We start from the raw sequence: 18627 nt of genomic DNA on the forward strand, positions 1-18627 counted from the left end.
CAGTGCACAGTGCAATGTTCAACCGTCCTCTCATACAGTGAGAAAGGAATCAGAAAAGAATTTACAACACAAAAACTACCAGAAGACTTCATTCATTAACTTAACTTATTGATGCTTTGTTAATTTTGGCTGTCCCGTAAATCCATTGCTGTGATAGCAAAACAGAAAGATTAAATGATTACATTAAGCAAATATATTCACCTGGAGAATAAAACCATTGCACTCCATTTGACAAACCGTCTTAACAGACTCAAAATATGAATGGAAACTGCAATTGCTTCAGTTTTTATCAGCAAAATGTCGTATTGACTGAATATCATTAAAACCCATATAGCCTGAAACATATTCTGAATAGCAACAATAAAATGTCATTTCTGTTGCGTAGTGCTGGAGTTCTTTAACCAGAAGAGGTAGCTACGGGACTGAGCTTCATTCATGCGTTTCACATTCCAATCCAGAGCATAAATTGCCGTCATACAACGTGCTGTAGAGCGCTACGGTCCTGTAAATGGAATCACTTCGATGACTCAAGGTGTCGATGCTTGTAGCCCACTATTTGGTACTAACACGTATTATTTATATTACGAGCTATCAATAAAGAGGCTTGTACACACGGGGACTTGTACCAACATCTCTTTTTTGATTGGGTATAATCTTGACGTCCGGTGACATGGTTTACTGAATGTTTTTGTTTTCATAATAGAGTAGGTAGCGAAGTATCGTTTCAGTGCACTTATAGCTCGCGGCATCACAATATCTACTACTGTATTTTCAAAGTGAAGAAAATGTAAGAAAACGGTGAACTTTTGCATAGCATTTTTGGAAATAATATGTAAGCGTAAATAAACAATCGCGTAAGCAACGGGCTCGCACTGCCAAATTATTGAGCTAACATGGCCATCACATCACCGCGGAGCCTTAGCTGTTTCGCTCCTATTGTAGAGTAGAGATCACGTGACCCTCGTACTAGGCCTGCTGTCTGTTTTCAGTGGAGGGAGAGAGAGGAAGAAAAATGGCGACTGTAGGCGACCCGGAGCGGGACGCCGGCCATTCTGTTTGAGCTTTCTCTCGCTAACTGAGTCCGGGGCTTAGTGGGACTACTTCTCGGTTATCTACGGAGGTTCAACTACCAGGCGGTACCCGTTTTCCCGGGTTTACGTGGGCGAGTTGCGCGCGAAAACTGAAATTGAAAATAATACATTTGTATCTATATAATGAGGGGGAGAAGAGGCAGGCCGCCTAAACAGGCGCTGATGCAGGAGCCTTCCCCCGGGCCAGTCCGCGGTTTGAGACCCAGGCGAGGATTACGTGGAAAGGGTAGAGGTACGACCGATGTCGAAATTGCGACTCCCAGGAGGGGAAATTACCACTCCTCGAGAGGCAGGAGGAAAGTGGGATCAACCACGACATCAAGGGGTAGAGGAAGAGGCAGGGTTGCAGGCAGCGGCGGAGGAAGAGGGAGACGGGCGGTAAGCAAGGTGGTCTACGATGACCATGAGAGCGATGAAGACGAGGATGCAGTGAGCTTGAGATCGGAGGAAGACGAGTTTTTACACGAAGAGCCGATATCGGACGAAGAAGAGGAGGCCTTGGACGACGAGTCCGATTATCTGGAGGAAATACCCGATGAAGATGATGCCAGCTACTGCACTGAAAGCAGTTTTCGGAGCCATAGTACGTACGGCAGCACTCCAGGTAAATCTAGGCAAAGCTTAGCTAATTTAGTAGCGCATGAAAAGGAGACGTGGTAAGCACAGGGCAATGCTAAACAAATGAACAATAAATTATAGGAGCGATTTTTCACAATGTGCACATTGCTAAACATTGCAGGAAGCTGCATTGTTCAAAATGGAGAATGCACTCCTAAGCAGGCCTCTGCTTATTGAGATCCAGGACAGAGCAGATCCCGCTGTACCCGCTGCCGCTCGCTAGCTGGCTAGCTAACTGGCTAACGTTATCAATACGACTATCAGCGATGTTGTGGTGAAATTAGCGACCACCCCTTTGCACTCGAATATGGACATAATTTTTTTTATGCAATGAATGCGTTTTAATTTTCTATTTAACCCGTTGGTGGAATAGATTGGTATAGACTAATATTGCACGTTGCAACCATTAGCTAGCCGTAGCTCGTTAGCTACCTAATGCATTGATAATATTCGCTTTGCTATATTTTCTGAAGTAGTTTGCTGGCTAGGTTTTTTTTTTTCTTGTTCTGAGAGTTTAAAGTTTCGCTACATGTGCAGATTACGGTGTACTACTTTCTGCTCAATTTTCCATTAATTCCTTTGTTTAAGGATATTTGGCGGCGCAACGTAGCTACCGTTAGCTACAAAAAACACCACAATGTAACGTTATAGTATTGCATGAATGAAATGCTCATATCGGCAAAGCTAGCAGGTATGCAAAAGTTTGTATCGACTAGATGACATCTGTAAAGAATGACTTGCCACCTAACAGTTATTTTAAAACTGGCGGAACTGTTGTGTTTTGCTTAATTTTGTGGGAGGTGCATTATCTCATTGACAAAATATCATGATTGAGTAGTGCACTATTTTGCGGAGCTATAGCTACCTCATTAGCTAACTTTAGCTAGTTTAGCCAGCTAGCTTGCAAAGGCAAATGACAGCATAGCATGTGGCCCTTTGTTTTGAAAACAGGCGCTTCTGTTTCACCTGTTGCCGATGGGAGGACTCATTATCATTACTTGGCAATATTGTGGTTCCTTATTAATAGATGAAAGTAACATTTTGTCACATTTTAGGGAAAAGTTGTTTCATTTGGTCTATGTTTTTAATGTAGCTTAGGATAAAATGATTGACGTGAATGAGTTTTAACCGTTTCTTCAGTTTCCTTAGAGAGATTATTACATTTGAATTTTTATACTGGGAATCACTAACATAAGGTTTGTAGTTTGTGCGTTCTTAGGAAGCTTTATTAACCCCCCCCCCCCCAAAAAAAAAACATCCGTTAACAACCTTGTTACATTTGCAAAAAAGAACTTTAGATCTACACGTATTGTTCTTGAACTCCTGCGAGATCTAGTATTATACGCCCAATGTTGAACATTTTGTAACCGTAAATACGTGTCGAATTTCAATGAAGCGAATGATAACAGCCATTGCAGTTACGTAAATCGTAAACTCTGAGGATGACACTATGCATTATCATTCTTTCTCCAGTTATTTTTTATTTTTCTCTGTAGTTGGGATGAGGAAATCAGATTCATCAGTATTATACTAAATTAACCGTTTCCCTCAAATACATGCTCTTTTCAGATCACAAGGTGCCAGAAAACTGTAATTTAATTAAGTTTATGTGTGTGATTTGATTAGCTTCTGGTGATGTCATTTCAGTTTGTAATTGTTAACCAGCCAGCACCACTTTGAGTTTGTGGCACTACTTGGAAAAAGTATTGCGATGGGACAGGGAATGGGAGTGTTAGATGCTTTTATGTGGGTCCTGTGTCTGAGTCCAATTATGAGTGGGTCAATTCCGACACCTGAGTATTCTCTCTGGCTTGGCTGGAGTGGATCTTGCAAGCGTCTCATTGGTGTAAATAGCCCTGGTGTATGGTGATGATGACCCATTCAGAATGTTGCTCCAGTATGGCCTACCATGAATTCAAAAGATGTAACTCCAGCAGGGTCCATGTCATTTGTGGGGGGGGGGGGGTAAATCTAGTTTGATACTTTGCGTATACTGTGTCATTGTTGAATGTCATTGTTGTTGTTGTTTTTTTTCTTTATCTTTTTTTAAGCAGTCGAAAGGAACAGCCCCTTGAGTGGTGGTAGTGCCCTTCGTGCACTCGCTCGCTCGCTGTTCAACTTAACTCCCCGACTGTCGGAGGAGCCGCCGCGGCGTGGACACGGGGCCTGCGGTGTCGCTGCGGCCGGCTCACACAGTGCCTGTTCAGGTGTTCGCTTATACCGTTGTACCGGGGGCGGCGGCGGCGGCGAAACTTGCACTCAACATCCTGTTCAGATGAGCCTTCTCTCAACCCGAACGCGTTTGATACGTGTAGTAAAGCGGGTTAAAGCGTTGCCAACCACCGTCCCCGTGGCTTTGGGTGCCACACGCGTACGGCGCAGAGAGCCTGTTTTGAGGATGTGGCATCGGGGGCGGGGGGGTGTTCGGATGAGGCTTTGTGAACCAGGCGGTCTCTGGGGAAACGGGTTCTCTTTGGAGAGGTGCTCGTTTGCCTGTGCACGTACAGATTTACATGCAAAGCTTTGCTGCGTCACAGAGGAACTTAACTGGGGGGAAATCTGTTTCTTTGACCCTTTGACGAGGGGGGGAGGGGGGCAGGGGGTTTTTTTGTTTCAAGAGCTTGCATCCCCACCTGAAAAGTTAAAGCTTCTCACTTCTGTGGTCGCACCAAATGCTAAAGAGGAAGCTTTTACAGTCTACCCAATCAGATTTTCAATAGTCAGAGACTCTGATTCAGAGCTCGCTACATCACTACATGCTAAACATGAACAAATGAGGGCAGTTTTCTGTGATAAATTTTTTTTTTTTTTTAATAAAAAAAAAACCCTATATGAAGTCGTGGTGTTTTCCCTTTGGATTTTTTAAATCAGATTTTTCGGGTGCTCCTGAACGGTACAAATGCTGATTATTGGTCTCAGTTATGTCCGCTGGCACCTCATATATATTTTGCTAAAGCAGGTGCCTTAATTTGGAGAACACATATTTTTTTTTTTATCTGGATTTGGAATTTTATAGTAGAAGGTTACAAAAGAAATTGGATCTTTTTATTGTTGTCATGTCATGGCTGTGATCTTGAGATAAGTCTCTGAGTGTTGACTCTGGCTCAGGTAACTGGTGTTCCCTCTATCTGTAGGAAGTGATGGGTTTTTTGTGTCTGCAGGTTACAGGTGGATCAGGTAGCCTTTGGATTTGCAATTTCAAGTTACACTTGGTGCAGTTCTGTAACGTGCGATGCTTAACTTTGATTTCTAACATTCAGTCCTTTCCTAAAGGGACAGGCGAATGTAGTGAGTCAGATGATAATAGCACAATGAGAAATGCACTATTGCAGGGTCGGAACTTAGAACCTTTGTATTGTTAACTCTTGTCATTTCTAACCTGAATGTTTTTAAATTTTTCTTTGCCTTAGTTTTTTCTTAAAACAAGGGAATTTACATGGAAGTGCTTGTACATTCCTTATAGTTATGTAGTTAATGCTTAAGCTCCTGCAGATAAGTAAAATTTTCTATGTGACTTACGACTGTTGTTGTTATAATGATCCTGAATGCCGAATTGCTACAACTTGAATCAACTACTGGAATAAATAAATTCACGATAACAGCAAATAACAGTCAAAGGATTTAGTTTAATGGTAATTTAGATACCCAGCAGGGTCCAAACATGCTAATTGAAGGTTGTGTTGTTAAGTGATGGCTGTCTTTTCTTGTTAAAATGTCAGAAAACGACGAGGGCGATTGGGAATGCAAGCCCTCCTCCTCTCCATCTTGTTTTCTGCTTGATTGTTTCATTCATAAGTTGGGAGCCATTGTTGAGCTGATTTGTCAGTTTATTTATTTATTTTTTACTGTTGACAGAGGTTGCAGCTGTGCGGGGTACATGCACGCTGTCGAAGTATGTGTCCGTGAAAGCAGATCTATTAATTATTCGTATTCATGATAACTGAATATTTTTTTCTGATCGGTAGAAGATGCTTATTGTTAACACACTCGTGCTCATTGGAAGTCCCCCTTTTTCAGTCTTAATTATTGTGTTGTGGCTGTATCTGCAGCTGGGTGTCTGGTAAGCAAAACATGACAATGATGATTAGGAACGCTCATTTACAAATTGTAATTTCCCAATTATGTAATTAAAATGGCCGTGGTGCGAAGAAGCGCAATGAGCTGCGCTCTCGCCTGCATCGAGTGAACAAGGCCGTGGGTTTAAATTTCAGGGGTTTTGGGAGGGGGAAAAGCAGTGGTGCATTGTGGGTACCCTTAATATTAAAGTGGAGTCCCACCGAGTGAATGTTGAAAGAAGATATTTTACAGCGTTGACTGTATAAGGACTTCATGCCTGCAAGAATACTTTGCGAAGATTCTTTCCCCCCTCTCCGCGCCATACCAAGGGCGGTCGGGGGGGGGCCTGTCTTTCTTTCGGTCCGCAGAAGCACTCGACGTTTCCTGTGTTTCGCTTGGAAGCGAAGTGGGCTGTAACCGTAAAGTGCGCGTGCGGTTCGGCGTGCCGGACAGGGCGAGCGGGGACTGGTGCAATGGAAAGAAACGCAGCCGCGCCACTGTTTTCACTGAGAGGGGGTCTGCTAGGGAAGCGTCTCAATCTGTCCCAACTCCTAGCAGGTCTCCTAATTCGTCTCGATGGCGAGAGCTGTAACTGATTAACTGAGGATTTAATTTTGCCCTGTTAAAATCGGCCCGTTGCTTCACCCCTGGCCTCAGTTTAAATGTGACGCAAATATAATCAGAAAGGTTTGAATAGCCGTTTTTGTCTTTGAAATTTATGAATTCAATATACCAGTTAATTTGTTTTTGTGTGGTTTTTTTTTTTAATGTTGTCTGGCGATTTGTGGTGGAACAGATGTTCCAGTTGCGCCGTATTTTGCAATGGCAGAAGTGCACAATGAAGACATTTTTTCTTCTATTCAGGTGTGAGTGCATTTGCATTTGCTATTCATACGGACAAAGCCTTTTAGCTGAATTCAGGGCAAAATCAAGTTCGTACTACGTACGCCATTATTTTAATCATGTCGTGGATTCTGGGGGGGGGGGAGGAAGGAGTCTGCATTCTCATCTACTGAGATGTTTGTGTTTTCAGTGGCTGAACATTTGTTACATTGAGTTGGTAGAGGCATATTTGGCAACCAAAGCAGTATCTGCTCCATGATGTAGAAACACTGTCAAACAAAGAAATAGCCAAACACCTGAGTGGCAGATGGGAGACAGGTTTCCAGATCCCAGTGGAAGCAGTTGATTTAAAAATATTTTTTTTATAGGTACCCGATGTCACTCTTCCCTGTTTTTGCTCATGGCTTGTGCCTTGGGAGGGGTTAGTGCTCTCCCTGGCTCGCCATTGGATGGGTTAGGCTCTGCCTGGCTCGCCATTGGAGGGGTTAATCTCTCCCTGGCCCGCCATTGGACAGCCCACTTTGCAGGATCGTCGCTGGTAATTAAGTGGCACAGTGGGACAGGCTGTATGTGCCCTGGAGCCAAATCTGAACCTTAGATGGCAAGAGCACTGAGCTTAGAATTGTTTGTTTAGAAACTTAGAAGTATGAATGAATGCAAAGTTCATTCAGGTTTAATTGCTGTTTGACAGCTTGGTCATTCAAGGCTGTCGGTTCTGTTATTTTATTGGAATTATTTAGTTGTGTGAGATGAATTGTAATTTTTTGTTGTTGTTGGGTGTTTGTTTTGAACTAGGGTTGTCCAATATGGTTATTTTTATTTTATTTTTTCTGGGCCAGTGATAACTTGGAGGACAGGTAGCCTGATAATAACGAATGCATATCTTTTTTTTTTTTTGTAAAAATAAGGATCACATTCGAATGGAAAAACAAGTAGGCCTATGTTCTTGAAATGAACACAATTGGTGAATAACATGGTTAACTTTGTAGAAGTCACTCAACTCATTCAGTTTAGGCACAACACTGTGGTGCCAGAATGAGTCCATAGCAATGGACTTTTTTTTTTGTAAGTGTAAATTTGTAAATGTAATTTGTTTTTGACTCATTAAGTAGCCGATTAGGATACAGGCTAACTAACAGACATCATGTCAAAATTTCACGGCTCACTAGCTGTTTTGATTTTAGTTTCAGTTTCACTTTCCTGTTAGTTATGTCCCTTCCACAGTATATGCTAGCTGTTAAACTATGGGGACATATTGCTTGCTATATTTGCTATATTCCAGCACAGCTCGGCTAACAAAGGGCTTAAAAGTTGTTTGCTGTGCGATCCTGGAATGGCAGTGGTTTTGAATAGTTTCTTAGGGTCTGGCGGTGTCACCTGCAGCAATAGTAACGGATGGTCATAATAAATCCCTCTTACAGTTTTACTGCTTCACAGTGATGGTGATAAGTTACTGAAAAGACCAGCAGTACATCCAGTCCACCTGACTGATGCGCACACACACAGGAGGCCTCCTGGCCCCATCCATCAGCCGAGCAGAGGGAGAGCGCCATTTCTCTCGTGTTCTGGGCCAGCGTTACACTGGCAGATGTTGGGAGCTGGAAATAATTTTGTTATTTATTTTTTTAAAAATTTTAAAACATTTTTGGAAGTTCTCGTCATTTTCAAGCTGACTTTAGATTAGGGAACTTCCTAAACTGTTGGGGGGGGGAAAGAAAATTGGGGAAAAAAAAGAATTGGGAAATACTGGGTCTGAACCCATGGAAACCAGTAACTAAGGTAAAAAAATAAAAATAAAAAAAACATTAAAAATCCCTTGCGGTAGAAAATCTCACAAGGAGCCCAGATATTGAGGGAGAGGCCTTCCTGGCTTTTTATTTCCCATCCTCCACTGGCCAAAAAATCCACCGCAGAAGAGCGTGTGATTTTGCATGTCTTTTGTTGTCTCGTTTTAGAGGGCTACATACACCAGCTTCATGGTTTGGCTCATTTGTTTGTTTGAACACGTTGGCCTGTCGGTCTGGTCCTGAAGCTGCAGATCGGTGCCTCTTGTGCTTCCGAGGAAGGATTTTGTTTTCCCTCCCTCCCCCTCCTGACCTCTGTCCTTCTCTCTCTCTCCTCCTCTCACGCGCAGGGCCGAGGAGGTCGCGGGTGCACCGCCCGCGCTCCCCCATCTTCGAGGAGAAGGAGGTGCCGCCGCTGGAGCTGCCCAAGACGTCGGAGGACCTGATGATCCCGGGCGAGCAGCTGCTGAGCGTGTCGGCCATCTTCGAGGTGCTGCGCAACTTCGGCACGGTGCTGCGGCTGTCGCCCTTCCGCTTCGAGGACTTCTGCGCGGCGCTGGTGGGCCAGGAGCAGTGCACGCTGATGGCGGAGACGCACATCGCGCTGCTGAAGGCCATCCTGCGCGAGGAGGACACGTCCAACACCACCTTCGGCCCCGCCGACCTCAAGGACAGCGTCAACTCCACGCTCTACTTCATCGACGGCATGACGTGGCCCGAGGTGGTGCGCGTGTACTGCGAGAGCGACCCGGAGTACCACCAGGTGCTGCCGCACCAGGAGGGCGAGGACTACCCCTTCGGCCCGCTGGAGAGCAAGATCAAGGTGCTGCAGTTCCTGGTGGACCAGTTCCTCACCACCAACATCGCGCGCGAGGAGCTGATGTCGGAGGGCGTGGTGCAGTACGACGACCACTGCCGCGTGTGCCACAAGCTGGGCGACCTGCTGTGCTGCGAGACCTGCTCGGCCGTCTACCACCTGGAGTGCGTCAAGCCGCCGCTGGAGGAGGTGCCCGAGGACGAGTGGCAGTGCGAGATCTGCGTGGCGCACAAGGTGCCCGGCGTCACCGACTCGGTGGCCGAGAGCCAGAAGAGCCGGCCGTACATCCGCCAGGAGCCCGTGGGCTTCGACCGCCACCGCCGCAAGTACTGGTTCCTCAACCGGAGGATCGTGGTGTGAGTACGACTGCTGCCGCCGCCGCTGCTCGCCGCCGCTCGCTGGGTGGTGTAGAGGTATAAGCGCTCGCCTGCCACCGCGGAGACCTGGGTTCAATCCCCGGGGGTTCAAGCGGTACTTCCGGCTTGGGTTAGACCTTCCTACAGGCACAGTTGGCGGTGTTCGCGGGTGGGGAAGCCGGTGAGGGTATGAGTCCTGATCGCTGCATTGGCGACTCCTACTGGTTTGTCGGGGCGCCTGTTCAGCGGAGAGGGGATCTGGGGGAGATCGCGTGAACCTCCGCACGCGTTACGCTCTCCCAGTGAAACTCCTCTCTGTCAGGTGAAAAGAAGCGGCTGGCGACTCCACATGTATCGGAGGCTGGCATGTGGTAGTCTACACCCTCCCCAGACTGACAGAGCATAGCGCATCGACCAGGACTGAGTGATACACACGGGGAATTGGTATAACAACTAAATTGGGGAGAAAATGGGAGAAAAATGGCAACCAAAAAAAACCTGGGGTGGAGCAGTCTCCCGTGCTGGCGTAGTGGCGGTAAATTAACACCTCTTGTTTTTTTGAGCCGCTCTCTCTGCGGCTCTCACGAACTCTGCAAAATCTGCGTGCGGCGTAAAATTGGCCCAAACACCTTTTGTGTTCAGAATTTGACGTGGCGAGTCACTAGTTACTGAAATAGGTTCCATTAGCACCTTTTACCCTGGCCTGGAATGAATGGAGCTGGGAAGTGTGACATCTGCTGGCTAATTTTGAGATTGTTCGCTCCATTCATCCCAATAAATCAATTTTTCCAGGATTAAAGGATAAAAAAAAACAAATTCTGAAGTGCCGTACTTCACAATGTAACGACGCGTGTGTTTATATAGTAATGAGGGTCTAACGCACAGGCTGAAAGTGACTGTGTGACGCGAGGGAAGGAAACTTCAGCGGGAAGCTGACGCAGCTGCCGGCGAACGCCTGTGTCCAGTTTGCGTTGACGGGCGGACGGAGGCGTGAGCGCAGCGAAGCTGAGGCCGTCTCCCCCGCACAGAGTAAACCTGTGCAGGTCCTGGCTCTGCCTCACACAGCGCTCAGTGTTTCCAGTGGAATCTGCCTTCACACAAAGCGCTGTGCAACCGATCCGCTTAGGGTCTGAGAGAGAGAGAGCTGTGGGGGGTGGGGGGGGGGAGCAGCATCCTGGGAATGAAGTGTGTGCATGTGTGCGTGTGTGTATATGCGTGCATGCATGCGTATGTGCATGCATGCGTGCGTGTGCCTGTGTGTGCGTGTGTGTGCGTGTGTGTGTGCATGTTCGTGTGTGTGTGAGAGAGAGGGTAGATGTAAGACAGTGGAAGTGGAGTTAGTTATTACTGTGGATTCCACTTAAGAGACAGCACTTGTGGGTGCTGCCTGGTGGACCTCACTGGAGGCCCTGTTGTGTTGGTGTTCTGTAGATTTATGTAACGGCGTTGCATTAAAAAGCAGCACGATGCCAGTGAGTGCAACTCTAAAATAATGAAAGAAAATGATTTACTTCAGGAGTTTCGGTGTACACGCTGTGTTTTCAAGTACGTTGTTCATCTTAGATTTATCCCTCCATTCTAAAAAAAAAAAAAAAAAAAAGTGATTAATATGATGTGAAATCTGTTACAATAGCAGCAAGAATCGTTTGAGGTGGGTGTTTAGCATGTAGTCCTAAGCTCATAAATTACCTGGGTTTTGGCTCCTCAGCTGGGCCAGCGGTGGAATATAATGCCAGTGATTTCAGAACACATTTAGAACACAACTAAGCTTGGAAAGAGGCATCATTAGTTTGGGCTGGGGAGGGGAGGGGGAGGGGGAGGGGGGGTGTAACATCAAAGGGAGAGTCTTGAATAGGCGCGTGAGTGATGCGTATTGTGCGAGACGGAGAGAGCAGAACATGCGGAGTCCGGGCTTGCCGCGCTCTCGTTCGCCGTTTGGGAAAGCCGCGCGTCGGCTCCAGGTGCGCTCGGCCTGGCGGTTTGCAGCGTGATGAGCCTTAATGTTCCTGCGGGCTGAGAGCCCCTTTCCGCTGAGAGCGTTTTAAACGTGACACCGGGCGCCCGCACCATCGCCGCGGTGGCGCCCCCTGCAGGGGCAATCTGCCACCCCTCTCGCCGCCTCCTGTTTTTCATGAGCATCTGTTACTTTGGAGGGAAGACGCGGCAGAGCCTTCTGTGCCGTACGGTGGGTCCCCCCCCCAGCCCCTTTCTGTGCCATACGGTGGGTCCCCTCCAACCCCTTTCTGTGCCGTACGGTGGGTCCCCCCCCCAGTCCCTTTCGGTGCCGTACGGTGGCTCCCGACCCATCCCCACCCCCCCCCCCCCCGCTGGTGAAGCGTGTGGCTTGCACGTTCGGGCCCCACAGGAAGCCCACGGCGAAGCCTGGCTGGTAACGATAGCGGAACGCTGCAGGAAGTACCGCCGTTTGCCCCACGCGTTTTACGGGACGAGAGACACGGGCAGCGGGGAGAGAGAGAGAGAGAGAGAAACAGGGTGGGGTCGTCTGTGAACGAGTACCCTCTCTCGCTCGCCCTCACCCTCACTCACTCTCTCTCTGTCTCTCTATCTCTCCCTCATCCTCACTTTCTCTCTCTCTGTCTCTATCTCTCCCTCATCCTCACTTACTCTCTCTGTCTCTCTATCTCTCCCTCTCCCCCTCTCTCTCTCTGTCTCTCTATCTCTCCCTCATCCTCACTTTCTCTCTCTCTCTCTCTCTCTCTCTCTCTCTCGCTTTCCCTCCCCACAGCGAGGAAGACGGCGAACACGAGAACAAGAAGATATGGTACTACAGCACGAAGGTGCAGCTGGCCGAGCTGATCGACGGCCTGGACAGGGAGTACTGGGAGGCCGACCTGTACGCCACCCTGCAGGAGATGCGGGAGGAGGTGCACACCCACATGGACATCACCGAGGACCTGACCAACAAGGCCAGGGGCAGCAACAAGTGCTACCTGACCGCAGCCAACGGTGAGTGGGGCGCCCGCCGCTCGGGTTCGAGCCTGGGGCGCGCGCTGGGGAGGGAACGCTACTGGGGTGCTTGTGCTCTGTCTCTGGCGTCGCTGGTTCAGTTCAGCTGCGTTCAATTTAATTTGTATAGTGTTTTTTTGTTTTTTTTACAGAGAACTGTCACAAAGACACTTTACAGAGTAGCAACTTAGCAAGGCAAGCGACAGAGCAAAACACCAGGCCTGAACCCCTCAAATAGCAGGTAGATAAGGTAAAAATAAATAAATAAAACTCCCAGTGCCCAGTGGGGAAAAAACCCTCAAACAGCGGCAAGAAAAAACTCTAGAGGAACAGAGGGAAAGCCCATCCTCCACTAGGCAGCCTGGTGTAAAGTTGTAGGCAAATAAAATTGGTTAAGCAGCTGAGGTGAAAGCTAACAGAAGTAGTAGAAGGTTGTATTCTGTTGTTTCTGTAATAACAATTATTATTATTTTTTTAAATAAGTGTTTTTATTTTTGTGAGTTTTGGGGGGGAGAGGGTGTGCGGGTCTCGAGCTGTGCATGTGTGTTTATGCGTGTGTGTGTGTGTGTGTGTGTGTGTGTGTTTATGCGTTGGTGTGTGTCTGTGTCTGCGTGTGTGTGTGTGTGTGTTTATGCGTGTGTGAGTGTGAGTGTGAGTGTGTGTGTGTGTGTGTGTGTGTTTATGCGTGTGTGTGTGTGAAGCGAAGCGTGACTGTGTGTTGTGAAGTCCCGGTCACCGGGGAGTTTCAGTGCTAGAGAGGCTGCTGTGCTAATTGACTTTGTCAACATAATGGCTCTGTGCTCAAACTGCAGTGCGCACTCCTGGCTTGCCTTTCTGTATTTTATATTTAGCAGAGACACCCAGAGAAATCTGAGGTCATCGGTGTCTGGCTCTCTGGGGAGCCCAGCGACAGTGCCCCCCTGTGGGCACGGTTGGCACGCAGGTGACTCGAGGTGCGGGCTCAAGTTACGTGCGTTTAAATCCGCACACGAGCTGCAGTTTTTACATGCGTGGGCCCTCGTGTGTGTGAGGAGCTCTGTTTGTGGAACAGCCTGTTCGTGGGACATGTTCTGCTTCTCTGGTCTACAGTCTTTCATTAAGTGATTATTATTTTATTTTTGCGTTGTTGTTTTTGTCTTTTTTTTGAGGGAAGCCTGTATGCCTTCCAAATGCGATTTTATCATTAGGAGAGAGTTCCCACCGCCTTTGAAAACCTTTGGAAATGACCAGCTCTGGATAGCCCAAAAATAGGCCTTGGAAAACGACCAAACATCCCATAATAACACTGTTTGACGTTGCTAGCCTGCTTGAGCCCGTAATGTTCCTTAGGAACGGAAGCAGTGTCAATAGAATGACTTTTTTTTTTTTACATTTATAGTCAGGCACACAGTCGGCGTGTATCTGATCTCCGATGAGACGGATGCTGCCGCACACGTGGCGGTGTTGAGTGCCGGATGCTGCCGCACTCGTGTCGGTGTTGAGTGGTGGATGCTGCCGCACTCGTGTCGGTGTTGAGTGCCGGACGCTGCCGCACTCGTGCCGGTGTTGAGTGACGGACGCTGCCGCACTCGTGTCGGTGTTGAGTGACGGACGCTGCCACACTCGTGTCGGTGTTGAGTGACGGATGCTGCCGCACTCGTGCCGGTGTTGAGTGACGGATGCTGCCGCACTCGTGTCGGTGTTGAGTGGTGGATGCTGCCGCACTCGTGTCGGTGTTGAGTGACGGATGCTGCCGCACTCGTGCCGGTGTTGAGTGACGGACGCTGCCGCACTCGTGGCGGTGTTGAGTGCCGGATGCTGCCGCACTCGTGACGGTGTTGCGTGACGGACGCTGCCGCACTCGTGTCGGTGTTGAGTGGTCGGTGGAGGCGCCTCACGCTGGGGGCGAGGGGCAGGGTGTTGTCACATTCAGCCGACGGGCCCGCGGACGGAAGAGCGATGACGCGGGATCGTTATTTGCGAGTGGCTTCTCTGCGCGCGCTGCACGTCACTGAGCACGGTCCCGGGGAAATGGAAGTGGCCCCTCTCGCCATGGTTTTGAATCGATATCGTTGACGCTGCCGTCGACTCTACCCTCGAATGTTGTACCGGCGTTGTAGCTGGCCGGATAGAACAGTGGAGTCATTTGGAAAGTTGGATTTTTTTTTCCTCCAGATTAGCAGCAAAGCCATGTGACAGGAGAGATGGAGTGAGTGTGTGTGAGGTGAGGTGTATGATTTCGGGAGGTTTTCCCAAATTTGTGCCTTTTTCTGGGGCATTTTGACAACATATTCTTTGTGTCTGTCGGCACTAGTGACACATTCTGCCAGAAATAGCTGGTGTGTACGTGTGTAGCCTTTAAGATTTAACAAACATTGCTTTTTGTTACTGGAATCTAAGTCTTAACTGTTTTAACAGAAAGTGAGAGGCTCGTTGGCTGCGTGTGTCCATGTAGTGAACAGGATCTAGTAACACTATATAATACGAAGTAAAATGACTGAAACATTCGCACTGGAAATCTGAGTCATTTTCATTTAAAATAACTTCCACTTTGGCTGGTGTGTGTGTGTGTGTTACTGCAATTTGAGACCAATCCCCCCCCCCCTTTCTGGATTGGAGAATCTCATATATTTAATACAGACTTAACTATGATGTTTGTGGTTCTTGTGCCTTATGCTCTCCCTTAGTTTTCAGCAAGGAAACAAATTGTGTTTTGAAACAAATAGACTTAATGACGTCTGTCCGCGTCCACATGATTTTAATCTCCTGTGATGTTGGGGGTTTATTATATGCTGGGGTATTGTATTTGTTCCTGGGGTTTTGCATTGTGTACATTTAACATTGTAGTCATGTCAGTACACCGCTTTTCAAAACTTAGCAATTTTTTTTGTGGTGTGTAATATATACTGCATGTTTACATTTCAGCATGGAGTGTTTAGACTGAAACCTCCTCCACACGCCTCAAACTTGAAAATGATTCTGGAAAGTGTTGACATTTCCCTGGAGATGCAGTTGAAAAATATCCGATTGATCTGGGGGCCTTGAATCCAAGGAAACGTTACCCTTTAAATATGAACTACATTTCCCATGACCCTTCTGTGCTTTGTAGCTTTGAACCAGAGCTAATAGGCAGGGGGGAGCCTGGGGGAGAATGCTACGGGGGGGAGAAGGGCCTGCACTCCGGTCTGTGTGTTCCCCGTTCCAGTAATGGGCACGGTCAGGCCGATGCTGTCTCGGATGAATTGCCGTGTTCCACGTACTGACAGCGACGTACCCAATTTCAGCTGGAACATTGTCAGATTGAATGATACTGGAGGGCCTCTCGCGCTCCGGCTTCTCGTTTAAATCTGCCGCACCGGTGAAGGGTGAGCTGAACTAACGACGTCCGGCCTTTTGCAAATGTCAGGGCACCGGTGGGAACATGGGAGTTTAGAATTAAATTCAGCTGGAAAAAAAAAAGTTGTTCCCGTGCAAGAAAGCTGGACTAAAAGTCCCGCACCGGACGGTTTCGGTACGAGTACGCGTACCGTCACACCCCTACCAGCTAGTGCTGACTGATATCAGCTGGGAAGCACTGGAAAGTCTGCAGTGTGTTTGCCATATTTCTGCCTTTGGGAAATAAAGCTGCCCTCTGTTACATTTACATCGATGCTTTTACTGGAATTTTCCGAGTAAATGTATGAATTTTAAAATGATGCATATTGAGAGATACCACGGAATAAGATTGAAAAGATTGGCTCTTTGCATTTCGTATTTTGAAACGTGCGTTGTTTGGCGGCTGGTTGATGGTTTGATGGTTTAGCTGTGTCTCCCCCTGCTGGTGAAGAGTGGGCGCTGCGCCTGCGCCGCCGCTCAGCCGGGCGCGTAATTGAAACATCGTCGTCCCGCGGCGTGAGTCCGTGACCAGATTACCCAGCAGGCCACGGGAGGAGGAGGAGGAGGACGTGGCGGATGGCCGGCGCTCGGCCGCGGGGGCGGACGCGTCTTTGTGTTGGAGAGGCGCGCGGCGACCCTCCTGCGTGGGCTAATGGCATGCGTGTGGCGCTACAATGGAGCGCTAATCTCCATCTCCATCTCCGCTCCCCTCCCCTCCCCTCCCCCCGCCCTCTCCCCCCGTGTCGTCTCCCCTGATTGGACGGCCGGTTTATTCCCTCCGTGTCGTCTCCCCTGATTGGACGGCTGGTTTATTCCCTCCGTGTCGTCTCCCCTGGTTGGACGGCTGGTTTATTCCCTCTGTGTCGTCTCCCCTGGTTGGACGGCTGGTTTATTCCCTCCTTGTCGTTTCGCTCTCAGAACGCAGCACGCTGGCCTCGGGGTGCTGTTCCTGGCGGCTGGAGTGTGTCGAGCTGACCCCAGTCCCGTGCGTGTGTACGCATCAGTGCGCTGGTGTGTCTTCCTCAGACTGCGCTCTGTGCCTGTTTCTATCTTTTGGTCTTTTTTTTGGGCCTTTGAGGCGTGACTGTTGGGCTTTTTTAGTGAAACCTCTGGTCCTCTGCCACGGTCATGGGTCAGCTCTCCCATCACTTCAGGGAGCTAGTGGGCTGACAGCAGGAACAGCAGTGTGTTTGCGTGTGTGGGTGTGTGTGTGTGTGTGTGTTTTTAAGAGTATGTGGTGTGTGTTGTGTGGTGTGTGTGTGAGAGAGTGTGTGTGTGTGTGTGTGTTTTTGAATGAGTGTTTGTGTCTGTGTGTGTGTTTGAATGAATGAGTGTGTGTGTGTGAGAGAGAGACAGAGTGTGTGTGTGAGAGAGAGAGAGAGTGTGTGTGTGTGTGTCTGTGTGTTTTTGAATGAGTGTGTGTGTGAGGTGTGTATGTTGTGTGGAGAGAGAGACAGAGTGTGTGTTGTGTGAGGGTGAGAGAGTTAATGTGTGATGTGTGTGTGTGTGGGAGTGAAGAGGAGAGGCGTTGGGGTAGACGTGTGGAGTGAGAGATGTGGTGGTGGATGTGTGGGGGGAGACAGACCTGTAGTGGGGTGCGTGGTGTGCGGTGAGCAGAGCTCTGGGGTGGTGTTGTGGGAGTGGAGAGGAGATGAGGACAGTGAGGTGCATGTGGGACGTGAAGGGAGTGAGGGACAGTGGAGAGTGCATTGTGATCAGTGGAGAGGGAGATGGGGACGTGGATGGTGTTGGGGGTGGGAGGGAGGGGGACCCTGGCAGCGGGTGCATGTCGCCCTGGCAGAGGTGAGGGACCCCGTGGAGGGTGCATTGTGGGACCCGTGGAGAGGGAGATGAGGGACCAGTGGAGAGGTGCATTGTGGGACCCGTGGAGAGGGAGATGAGGGACCAGTGGAGAGGTGCATTGTGGGACCCGTGGAGAGGGAGATGAGGGACCAGTGGAGAGGTGCATTGTGGGACCCGTGGAGAGGGAGATGAGGGACCAGTGGAGAGGTGCATTGTGGGTCCCGTGGAGAGGGAGATGAGGGACCAGTGGAGAGGTGCATTGTGAGTCCCGTGGAGAGGGAGATGGGGACCAGTGGAGAGGTGCATTGTGGGACCCGTGGAGAGGGAGATGGGGACCAGTGGCTTCTGCACAGTAATTAGTCTCCAGGGGAGCAGTAGGGAGGGAATCGTACAGACCCACACAGACATGAACCAGCTGAAATTTTACTCCCATTGTTAGACCGTAAAGGTGCTTTCCAAGAAAAGGTTGTCGCACAACAAATTCATTTTCGTCTGGAACGGGGAAGGATTTTGCTCAACCTCCTGAAAAATGCCTCTTGCTGTTTCTCCCCCCACCCCACCCCCTCTTTTTTAAATTTTATTTTTTTTGTCGTTGTTGTTGAAGACATTGATGAAATGGCCAGACGGCGGTCGCTTGGAAACGGAAGCTTGCTCGTTCCCGCTTTGGGGAGCGGAGCAGCTGAGATTTCGGTCGATTTGTAACGTTGTTGGCGCGTCCCGCGGAATGGCGGTGCATGCCTGCCCCCCCCCCCCCCCTTCCTCCACCACCCCCCCACTTCCAGCCGCAGACGGAACATATGCACGCTTAGGCAGATTGTCATTCACTGAGCAACACAGCCCAGATTGTCTCCAGGAATGAGAGCTTGGCACAGCTCTCTGCGCTGCCCCCCCCCCCACCCCAGAAAGAAATCTTCTTCCTGCACGGCTGCCCCCGCTAC

The 18627-nt window shown here is 48.9% G+C and overlaps 1 protein-coding gene across 1 annotated transcript in view; it reads left to right on the forward strand.

The window, feature by feature from the left end:
• The first annotated feature begins 685 nt into the window (after positions 1-685).
• bptf (bromodomain PHD finger transcription factor) overlaps positions 686-18627 on the forward strand; it is a 59965-nt gene continuing 42023 nt past the window's right edge. Inside the window, exons 1-3 of the mRNA XM_064324273.1 lie at positions 686-1695; positions 8743-9565; positions 12312-12532. Of these exons, the coding sequence (XP_064180343.1) occupies positions 1215-1695; positions 8743-9565; positions 12312-12532 (1525 nt within the window). The 5' untranslated portion in view covers positions 686-1214. The remainder of the gene's footprint in view (positions 1696-8742; positions 9566-12311; positions 12533-18627) is intronic.

This window comes from Anguilla rostrata, chromosome 2 (assembly GCF_018555375.3).
Source record: "Anguilla rostrata isolate EN2019 chromosome 2, ASM1855537v3, whole genome shotgun sequence".
Taxonomy (NCBI): domain Eukaryota; kingdom Metazoa; phylum Chordata; class Actinopteri; order Anguilliformes; family Anguillidae; genus Anguilla; species Anguilla rostrata.